Source organism: Calonectris borealis, chromosome 1 (genome assembly GCF_964195595.1).
Source record: "Calonectris borealis chromosome 1, bCalBor7.hap1.2, whole genome shotgun sequence".
NCBI classification, from domain to species: domain Eukaryota; kingdom Metazoa; phylum Chordata; class Aves; order Procellariiformes; family Procellariidae; genus Calonectris; species Calonectris borealis.
The window spans coordinates 175,417,093-175,429,163 of NC_134312.1; the positions used below are offsets into that span (position 1 = coordinate 175,417,093).

Genomic DNA, 12,071 nt, shown 5'->3' on the forward strand with positions numbered 1-12,071 from the left:
TAAACTATTCTAGAGTGCGCAAACTGGATTCCAGTCAGATTGAACCAAGTCAGAAGATGTGCTCAGGGAGAGCATCTAACATGCTCAAAACTACTAAATTGTGTTTGATCTATGGGAACAGACTACAGCTAATCCAAAGTCAAACCTCATGCAGACATTCACGTGCCCTGTGAATTCACTCATGCTTGCTAATGCAAACATAGCCAATGCTTACTACAACCAAACAAGTGAAACTCATCCCAAATAAATTAAGAATGAAAGCATCACCTTTTTATTGGTTCCCCCCCAACCCATTTTAGCTTCTGGAAATGACTCATCCAAGTGTAAAATAAGTGCCAATAAATTCAAGGGAAATATCAGGCCCACCAGGCTTGGCAAAGTGTTAAGGAGTAAGAGCAACTGAATATTAGATTAGCTTAGCTGTAATACCATTCCATGCTTTGAGCCTGAAGATGAAACCAGCATCTTAGCTTTATTTTCAGTCACAATCAGCATCTCATCACATCACACAACTTCATTGCAAACTGTTTTGCTCACAGTTTGGGGTCCATTTGTCTCGCCATTGAGGGGCACCTCAGACTGGGAAGCACTCTCTTATGGTGGAATTTTTTAGTATTTTATAGAAAGAGCATACACTAAAAATCCTTTTTGGCAAAATATGAAGTCAAATCTAAGGGATTTATATTTCAGAAGTAATTACTTCAAAATGAGGAACAAAACTTCTGTAAATTGGTTCCAGATACAAATGAAATATCTTTCAGTAGCTTTCTCAATGATATACAGACCCTTGTCAAATCTCCACCAACAGTGGAGGTTTAAATTCATACTTTGTAATTTAAAATAGATTTGCATACAGGAAGTGGTGTGGATGTATTTGTGTGTGTGTGTATATTTTACTCACACTTGCAAAACTACACAATGACGTAATTTTTTTTAATTAGAACCTTTAAGTTGACTGGAAGACAGACAGCAGGAGTCATGTTCTTTTTTCACTCTTCCGAGCAGTAACAAAACTACCTATTAGAGGAACAGATGCTGATGCCACAAATATCTTTTTACTACAGTCATTTCCTTCTCCACAAGACACTTTCAGGACATCTACAATGAAGTTATAATGAATTATTAAGCACTCCTCCCATTTTAAAGGAATAAAAGGGGCAAAAAAGAAGCTCAAAAAGAAATCCAGTGCCAAAAGTCCAAATCTTTAGATCCCTGAAGGCTTATGTATGTGCCTAACTCTGCATGTAATTCCATGGAATTCAACAAGATGACACACATACAAAATTCATTATGCAGGTCTTTGCAGGACTAGGATCTTCTTCAAAAGAGGATTTTATAATAATTTACAGGAAATCAATGCTTTTGTGAACCGTAATGCTGTAAACAATCTCAAATAGATTTATTTTAGAAAGGCGTAAGTCTTACTGGTTTCCCTCATTTTTTCTGCTTTACTTTCTGCATCAACACTTTCTCTTCTGATTTCCTGGCACAATTTCAAGATTGCCCATATAGCACGATAAGTAAGCCAACACATTTTGTAGTAATTAGCTAACACTATACATCTGAACAAACTTCAAACCACTAATGTTTATCTAGAACATGAATTTTAATAATACTTTTGATTGACAATGTTGGATATCCATCATTTAATAATAAATGTAACACCATATATTTACTGTACAAGTATAATTTCATTTTAGTTTTTACAAGATTCTCATCAATTTTATAATTGAACTTAAATTCTCACATTTTGATCACCTCTCAAAGAGCCAGTCAACTAGGATTATGCCTTAGCACAAAACAGTATGTGGTCATTTTTGCCCTAATTAGGTTATTGCCTCTTATATACCTGTTTTCACGTTCATACATCTCTTTTGAAGTGCTTCTTAGTTGCTCAATTTCTTGATTTGTTTTCAACCTTAGTTGTTCCAATTCTTCATGCAGTCTCTTTTCATATTCTGTTTTATAGTGGTCTCTGTAAACAATACACAACATGGGAATTTAAAATTAACTGGACTGGCCAAAATATTAAAACTTAAAAGTACAGCAGAGAACTACTTGATTTTACATTTTATTTTAATTCTTACTCATTTTCCTCCCAAATTGCTTGAAATACACATTAGCCTATGTTGTTATGCAAATTGAGTGAAAATCAATCAAGAATAAATAATACTTAATTGGAAATAAATAAAAGCTTTCTGCATACTGTTTTAATTTTTTTAAAGTAATTTGACATTGATTAATCACGCAACATTATGCTTAACATTCTTCCAGAAATTCTTTGTCAGCCTCTACAAAAGTGTTTATATTAATTAACCACTTTAAAAAAAAAAAATTAATTCCTCGCTTTCCAAAGTTTTCTAGCTTCTTCATCACTGGGTAAGGGTTGATTAACTTGCTAACTTACAATACTGACATGCTACTGCAAGACTTTGTTGTGTACTATTTGCACCTCATATGGGGAAAAAACATCACAAGAAACGTTGAAGATTACATGCTGTGGAGATGTGTGAAGTCAAAAAACCCAAGATTTGGGAATTTATCCTGTCAATGTGACATATAAATTAATTAAAATACATACTTAAGTTTTTAAGCAGCAGATATCAGAAGATTCCAGGACAAAAGAATTTCATTTCAGAGTAATATTGACATTTTTTTGTAACAGACATTTTATAGCATCTAGTTAATGTTCAAGAATAATCAACCAGCAATGAAGCAACTCATAGAAATTACAGGTTTGGAAATAAAAGCATGTTTATGAAGAAATGTGCATTTACAACCATAAAAGGTTTTCGATTTCTTCCGATTTGCAATTGTGTGTGTGCTGGTTTTGGCTGGGATAGAGTTAATTTTGTTCATAGTAGCTAGTATGGGGCTATGTTTGGATTTGTGCTGGAAACAGTGTTGATAATATAGAGATGTTTTCGTTACGGCTGAGACGTGTTTACACAGAGTCAAGGCCTTCTCTGCTTCTCATGCTCTACCGACTGAGAAGGCTGGAGATACACAAGAAGCTGGGAGGGGGCACAGCCAGGACAGCTGACTCGAAGTAGCCAAAGGGATATTCCATACCATATGATGTCATGATCAGTATATAAACTAGGGGAAAGCTAGCCGAGGGGCTGCTGCTCAGGGACTGGCTGGGCATCGGTCTGCGGGTAGTGAGCAATTGTTTTTGCTTTTTTTTTTTTCATTTGCATCACTTGTCTTTCTTTGGTTTTATTTCTCTCTTCGTTATCTTTTTTTCATTACATGTTGTTGTTGTTGTTGTTGTTGTAATTATTATTATTATTATATTTTATTTCAATTATTAAACTGTTCTTATCTCAACCCATAAGTGTTCTCATTTTTACTCTTCCGATTCTCTTCCCCATCCCACTGGGGGAGAGTGAGCGAGCGGCTGTGTGGTGTTCAGCTGCCTGCCAGGTTAAACCACAACAGTGTGATAGACCATAATTTTTAGAAATCAGACCTTGAGCTGGCCAAAAACACTTCTGATGATAGCAATATCGGCTGGAACTCCATAGCTGATAATTTCAGTAGAGTGCTCTTCTATTTCCATTTAGATAACAGTTTGTCTTTTAGTTTCATTACACGAGAGTCATAGTAGCACACTTCATCTAAGTCATACAAGGACACAAGATTTATAGATGCTGTTTGCAGTTCCATCTTCTTGATTCAAACAGAAGGAAGCAGCTGAAGAGAAGCGGAAGCTACTTCATACTCTAAACTTATTCATTCAATCCACAGGTATTTTTTTAAGGACACTACTAACCAAAAAATGGTTTTATGTTCATTAATGAAGTACATACAGGCAAATATTTGAAGTAATTTTGGGATATATATTAAAATGGTATTTTTTGACATTTTTTGGCATCCCTCTAGATGGAGGGAAATAACATGAACTGGATAACCTTGAATTCTGAATACGAAAAATCTAAACGTCATTTGTAATTTTGTAGTATAGCATTACATATGTAGCAAGACATGTAGCTGAATAGTGTAGTGTTTCCTGTTCAACGTCACATACATACCTGTATCTACACTAATTCAAATAGCATAAGGATTTGACACTATTTACCATTGTGGCTAGCATACAATGATCAATTTATTTCTCAAGGCTACATTTAGGGAATCTGTATTCAAAGTTGAGATGTGAAAGACTGAAAGCTCTAATAGCTGATATGAAACATACTATGCCCTATTTTAAACATTTGTGAAAATTAAATATATTTTATTCTGCAACAATAATTTAGATTGTCTTTCAGATACTCCTGTTTTTAATAAAGGTCATTTTGGCGGGGGGGAGATATGTAACATATGCACTTTAAAGAGTTTTTCTCTCTTTTGTAATTAATTACAGTTACCTGCATAAATTTCTATATACACCTAAGAGAATAGTCACCATAAACTTTCAATACTGACATCTTCACTGCTATGGTCTTAATTCATAGAATCATAGAATCATAGAATAGTTTGGGTTAGAAAGGACCTTTAAAGGCCATCTAGTCCAACCCCCTTGCCATGGGCAGGGACATCTTCAACTAGATCTGGTTGCTCAGAGCTCCATCCAACCTGACCTTGAATGTTTCCAGGGATGGGGCATCTCCCCTCCCTGGGCAACCTGTTCCAGTGTTTCACCACCCTCACTGTGAAAAATTTCTTCCTTATATCTCGTCTAAATCTACCCTCTTTTAGGTTAAAACCTTTCTCCCTTGTCCTCTCACTACAGGCCCTGCTAAAAAGTTTGTTGTTCTCTTTCTTATAAGTCCCCTTTAAGTATTGAAAGGCCGCAATAAGGTCTCCCCGAAGCCTTCTCTTCTCCAGGCTGAATAACCCCAACTCTCTCAGCCTTTCTTCATAGGAGAGGCGTTCCATCCCCCTGATCATTTTTGTGGCCCTCCTCTGGACCCGCTCCAACATGTCTTTCTTGTGCTAGGTTTTATCAAAGGTTATCAAAGGTTTAAAAAAAATTTCCTGATACACATTAAGACCCAACAGAAGTGTTCTGTTTCTAGTTACACAAATATGGACTAGCTTTCTGAAATTTAAAATGTTTTTAATAAAACAGGATTTGTGCAAGAAACAAGGGAAAACAGTTAAATAACTTGTCTACTGATAGAAGTGAACACACGGTAACTTACCTGGATGTAACATATTTTTCATACATTTCTTCCCTAGCTTTTTTGGCATCCTCTAGCTGAATCTGAAGTCTTTCAATACGATCTTCTTCATGTGCACAGCGAACGCTAAGCTCCATGTTCTGGCGATTGAGGTAATCTTTATCTTTTTGCAACAAGTTGAGGGATTGTTGTATGGTTGCCAGCTATAAAAGGCATTAAAAAGAACACTTTAACATGAACTTCAAGATAAGTATTTAACCTATGTACACATATTTGCGATTTCATTTTAACTTTCTTCTGTGAAATCACCTGAACCAAAAAACTCTATTTACACTTATGTTTAACGTGAGTAAGTTGGTGAAGCTTTATGCTGAAAAGAAGACTTTAATAAAATTACAATTTTATGAGTTTTCATGATTTATTTCTGGTAGTTGGCACCTGAAAAAGAGGGAAAGTGCCCCTTAATCTATCTCAGTATCTAAATAGTACTGAAGTGTTGAATAGTGATAGTACTGACTAGTACTACATCAGAAATACTGATGTTAAGTCTTGGTGCCAACCTGTCATCATACTGGGTACAACATTCTCAGAAACAGAAGTGAAAAGTTTAAGGGCACCAGAGTGATTATTGCTCCGTAAAGAAATGGTAAAAGTGCCAGTTCTGGGGCTGAAGTATATCATGATTGTCATGGACAAAGTAATGTTCCAGGCTAGCACCAAGGGCAAAGAAGGTTATGCATGCTTTGTTTTGACTTTCATTTAGCGTGGTGCTGTTACAGAAGGCTGAACTGGTGCCAAAGTAGAAACACTGATATCTTGTGAGTCTCTGTAACAGCCTTCCCAATCACCAGATCAGTCATCTTTACTACTCCAAGAAGAAAGTGGTGTGGGAGAGTAGTCTCCATCTAGTTGAGATGAACATTGTCAGAGAACAGCCACAGAGCATAATGGCACTGGTGCAGAGCGGCCCAACTCCTTATTCATGATAGCAAAACGCAGCTTTACACCTTAAATAATTTTGCCATTTAAGCTCCTGGGGATGTCACATGCCAAGTTAAAAAAATGGTAAATTAATAACTTATCAGAATTATGTCCCCCAAAGCTATAAAGACATCATCTACATGTTTTAGATAGAATTCACTCTTCCTGAGTCGTAAAAGGACTAAAGATTATTTAAGGGAGACACCTGAGTCAAAGACATGGAGCAACTAGTCAAACAACTGAAAATTCGTACAAAAGAGCAGCTCTTAGAGGCATGCTTCTCTTCATCTGCCCACTTGCTGAGCACCACAGAGGGTGAGATGTAAATGCCTGTCCTACACTTTGTTTTATTTAAGAAAACAACACAATTGTCCCCTCTCTCCAAGTAACAGGTTATATGTATACCCACAGTGAACACAGATGTCACAGATTACTACATGAAGAAAGAAATCTAGGAGTTCCTACCCCTCCAACTCCTCTTCCCCTGGAATAAATACTGTGTAAAAACTTACAACTCTATGCTCTTCGGATCCAGAACTCGTGACACTCACCAGAATCCACCTTCAAGGAGGAGGATCCAGGGAACTGTGGGTTGGTAAATATAATCTCAGTCCCTGCAAAGATTATGAAGCAAATCCTCCTGGAAGCCATATCCATGCATATGGAGGAAAAGGTGACTGGAAACAACTAGCATGGATTTACTAAGGCCAAACTGTGCCTAGCAAACCTGACAAGAAAGTTGGCTCTATGGATGGGAGACAGATGTCCATGTCATTTACTTGGACTTTTGCATGGCTTTTAGCCATCTCCCGTAACATCTCTATGAGAAAATTGCCAAAACGTGGATTGAATAGGCAAATATCAGTTGAAAAACTCAACATGAGCCAGAAGTGTGCTCTGACAGCAAAGAAGGCCAAGTGGCTACTAGGCTGTATTAGCAACAGTGCAGACAATAGGTTGAAGAAAATTATTATTATCCTGCGTTCAGTACTTGTGAGACTGTATTTGGTGTGCCATGTCCCATTCTGAGTTCCCCATAAAGACACACATTAACAAACTGGAGCAAGTCCAGAACAGCTCTACCAAGATGGTCATGGACTGTACATGTACATCAGCACATGATGTACAAGGGGTTGAGAGAAATGGGATTTTTTTCAGCCTTCAGAAGAGAAATCTGGATGCAGAAAGTCTTATTGTTATCTTCACCTATCCAATTGGAATGCATAGAAAGAGCCAGACTCTTGGAAGTGCATAGTGACAGGACCAGAGGCAACAGAAAAAAGCTGCAACAACTCTGATTAGATTTTACAAAAACTTTTTCACAAAGAGGGTGGACAAACACTGGAACAGATCATCCAGAAAGGCTGTAGAATCTCCATCCTTGGAGATATTCAAAACTTGACAAAGCCCTAAGCAACTTGACCTAAGTTGGGCTCTGCATTGCATGGGAAGGTTGAACCAGCTGGTCTCCTGAGGACCATTCTAATCTAAATTATTCCATAATCCTACAAATGATCCTGACAGACTTGATTAGACAAAGAATCAAATTCCTGAGGTGAAGAAATAGACGATCTCTGAAATAAGAACTTTATGTTTACCTCTTTCGATAAGTCATTTCTTTCTTTAGCTTGTGCTTTGTGTGACACCTCTAATATTTCATATTTTCTTCTGAGTTCTGACAATTCATGTTCAAATACATCACGTTCACTGTTAAAAGAAAGTGAAACTATTAGATGCATAAAGTGTAATGAACAAGATTCCTGTACATTTGTAATTTCTCAGCCTTCTTTTAGTTCATGTCACAGACTTCTTCCAACCAGTCACTCATACGGCAATTAGTGACAATCTTACCTTTTTTAGTTATTAACACCTGCAATGGTAACTTATTATATGAAAGAATTTTCTTTGTTTCTAAGTATTTAAAAAATAATCCTAAATTATAATACAATAATGATGAATTCCTATCCTAAATTATTTCATCCTCCTCTGATTATTCTTTAGTGTAACTTTGGGCTATACATTTTTCTTCTTAGCAATGAACTGTAAGTACCCTTGACCATCCTTTTAGTTTTATCAAGCTTTTGATGCTATTTCCCATGACATTCTCTTGAATCTTTTGCAGACATTGAAGTTGGATGAAAAACGAAAGCAATTTCATTCCTATCTTCCTAATCAAACAGAAAGCAATGCATATTTGTTCTCAGTTGCTACTCTCCCTTGTATACAGTCCCTTGATACCAGAGGGTGTTGTACTACTCTTCTCATGTTTAAAATATACATGACACAGCTGCAAAAATTATGTTGGTGTCCTGAATAAGAGTGCTTTCCACATGCACAAAGCAGCAGCTCTGTGTCTCCACTCTATCTGACCCTGTCAGAACAGTGAAATGAATGAGCCAGTATGAGCTTGCAGTTTGGAAAAAAGCTAGACAGTTTTATGTTAAGTATAGCATAGCTTTAAAACTGAGATAACTTGTAGTACACCAGAACTAGAAGATTTGACATGGATTTTTAAAGGCAGAAAAGAGCCTGGAAGTGATTAACTCCTGCAATCCTCCCAAATATCCTCATGCAGTCATGCCAACAGGGCTCTCCTCTCCCCTTCATCTGTGCCTACCCAGATGAATACAACCTACTCTCTCAAACATAGTTTTGGCACGTTCATTCATGCCTCAAGACTATTTTAAATGTACACTGTTAAACACTGGGGCCATTCACATGAAAGTTATTACAATCCGCTTATTAAGATGCAGTTGCACATGAGAAGCAAACCATAGCATAAATCCATCCTATTTGCAACAAGCTTCCAGGTAGATTCCAAGGTTGTTTTAGCACATATAGCTGTGAACAGTTATTCAGAAGACAGACCTCCTTCAAATGACTTAGTGGTATAGTCATTTGCGTCAGTAACTGTGCCCAAGTTCATTCAGTATGAACAACTAAGGAGCTGACAGGGTGTTTTCTATTCATAATCCCCATTTTTTTAATCCATGCCCCAAGAAATGTGCCGAAGGCCAGATTTCTTGTACTTGCAAGCACACTGAAAAAGCCATTTGGGAGCTGGACTGTGAAGTATACGCCTATGAGTGTATTTATAAGAAGTCCATTTTCACTATTTTGCAATTGTTGTTTACGAGATGGGCATTCAAAGCATAAGCTAGAACTCTAAAATCTGTATTTTGAAAAGAGACGCTAGAACTTCCTGCAGTTAAACCAATTCACTGAGGTAATCCGAAGATTCTCTGACAAAAAGTTCTCATAACAGCCCTTTCAAATTTATGGTTACAAGGATATCTTAAGTTGTTGAATATTAATTCCCAAGGTCCTACCCTCTTAATTCACTGTGTAGGCACCACACAGTAGAGCACAGGGCCTTTTGTTAGATCATTGCTTTTTAAATAGGGAAAAAAGAGCACTTGTTCTAAGATGCTTGGCATCAACAGCTCCCACTTCTTTAGTTGCAATCAGACCAGTAGTCTCTTCTGAAAACACAGTAAATCCCTAAATATAAACTTCTAGGAAGATAGTTTGATGCATCAGATTTCAAAATGTTGTTCATCTTACGACTGCAATATACTACAGGAGATAACTGAACTGTTAGTGGATTGAGGTAAGGAAAAATATCTATGGTGTGCATAAGCCAAAAATCAAATGAAAAACTCTAGTCAATCAAGGTTGAAGTTTATCTATTAACATTTGTATGTTAGTAGAACACTTGAACTATAGAGATACCTACCATTTTACTTTATCATAGTTCTCTTGTCTGTAATCACCTCGCTGAATCATCTGCTTGGTATCAGCCAGTTCCAGTGTTAAACGCTGGCATCTAACCTCAAGCTCTGACCGATTCCTCCTCTCATCTTCATAGCTCTAGAAGGTAAGACATTTTGAAATGATCACAGCTACACTGATATTTACTTGAAGCAATCACTGACTAAGTTTTGCAAAGACCTCTTATGAACGTTCAAGCGGTAGTATTTTCATTTGTCTCAGTACTTGGAAATCTAGCATACATCGCAAAGTAACCAGCTATACTGATACTCAACTTATTTTTATCTTATTCTAAACAGTTGATTAATGTACCTGTTTTTTCTAACACATTTGTCCATTAGCACAACTTCATAGACCAGTAACCCTCATATATACAGCCAGTGGACCACAAACCTATAGTAGGAGCACAAAAGTCACACTACCCTTACAACATTTTCAAACAAGTTTCATTGTGAAGATACTTGCTGGTCCATTTGAAAAAAAGAAAGAGGATTGATCATTCAGAAAGTTTGGGGACTTCTGTCATTATATGAAAAATTTCAGCCAGTTACTCCCAAATTGTGTCTGGTAACTTATGTTTGCTGAAGCATATCATCCAAAGCTTTGGTGGAGGAAGAAGGGGAAAAAAAAAAAAAAAGGAAAAAAAGTTGCTTATTTACTGGTCTAATTATTATCTGGTGTAATTATTTACAGCATTAATTTCCATTTTCCCTTCTTTTTCCTCATCATATACTTTGAGAGACTACTATGGGAACTAGAATAAATGGACCAAAGCAAGAGAACACACAGAAAGCATTTGTCTTTTAAAACACTGGTTATTCGTTTTGAAGATAAACAGATTTCCTAATAATCACACTCTTCATCCCCACTCCACCATGGGAATAGCAGACTTTTGTACCTTAATCCACAATCTAGACTCCATTTCTCAGATTTTTCTACGAAGTAGGCATTTATTTTCACAAAGCTTACCTTACTCGCTCATCCTAAATGCTGTACTACTTAGTAACTTCTTCACAGAAACAACCAAAGAATAACGCTCATCCACCTATACTAGGGGAAACTGATGGACAGCAAGAAGAGTTGCTTGTTAAAAACTTGAGAATACCCCTTGGGCATCCAGATTTTTTCCGTATTCTCTTTCTCAGAATACTGCTGAGTTCTGTTTTTTTTCTGCTATGGTTGATACCTGGCAGGCTCAATAATGGGTGCTTGATAAACAATAACTCCATCTGGTTATACTGACTGGACATGACAATATTATTCATTGAAAGTGAATACAAAACCAAATCACTGCCTTAAGATGTGATTACTGAACCAACCATTTAGCCACTACAAATTAAATTTATTTTGCAGTGAGGGACATTGTATAAGTGCATAATTTTTCAAAATAAACTGAAAGCTATGTTTTATACAGTTATAAGAGCGGATAGAAATTATGTCTAGCTAGTTTTTAATAGACAAGAAAAGTTTAGGACAAAAGCATATATGGAGTGGATGACTTCTAAATACAGCTTCCTAGGAGGAATGAACACAAGGATAATACTCTAGGATAGGGATGGAAACACACAAAGAACACTCTGACCAAATTCACGGGCACCATTAACTGAAAGACTGACAGAATGCCTTCTTGAAAAAAACACCTAAATGCTTGTAAGACACTACAGAAAAGCTCCCTGAGCCACTAAAAATACTCTAACTATTCTCTTGATAAATAAGAAATTTTCATTTTATGTTTCACAAATCTAGTAATTTTCACTTGCACTAAAATCACATTAGATCACAATCACATAATCACAACACTGAGAAAGTTTTCACGAGGATTTTGGATGGCATATCATTAAGAACACGTCATCTAAAGACACTATTGTTATTCATCCTAACATACTGGTATATATGGCTTATATTCGTGTTTACCCTAATTAATGGATATACATTAAACAAATCAACACTATAGAACACTTTCTTCTTAAACCAATTAACGTGCCATCATTTAGAAAGATGGCATTATGATAATGGTAAAGCCTCTGTCAGATGTTAAAGGTGTTATCTACAAGTTAGAGTTTCAAATATGTAACATACAGGTGCAAGTACCCTGTTATACAGTGCAAACATGACTCATCTTGCAATAGGAAATGGTGGTAAGGGCACTTCACATTTTAGTGCAAATTGAAAGATTAAGTTTGGATACAATTCCTC

At 36.5% G+C, this 12,071-nt stretch overlaps 1 protein-coding gene across 2 annotated transcripts in view; it reads right to left on the bottom strand.

Moving 5' to 3' along the window:
- The window catches only part of PIBF1 (progesterone immunomodulatory binding factor 1), a 123,553-nt gene that overhangs the window by 89,490 nt on the left and 21,992 nt on the right, over positions 1-12,071 (bottom strand). For both annotated transcript variants that reach the window (XM_075139105.1, XM_075139096.1), the window contains 4 exons: positions 9,841-9,974; positions 7,703-7,811; positions 5,145-5,326; positions 1,850-1,975 (listed from right to left, as the gene is read on the bottom strand). In XM_075139105.1, the coding sequence (XP_074995206.1) occupies positions 1,850-1,975; positions 5,145-5,326; positions 7,703-7,811; positions 9,841-9,974 (551 nt within the window). The remainder of the gene's footprint in view (positions 1-1,849; positions 1,976-5,144; positions 5,327-7,702; positions 7,812-9,840; positions 9,975-12,071) is intronic.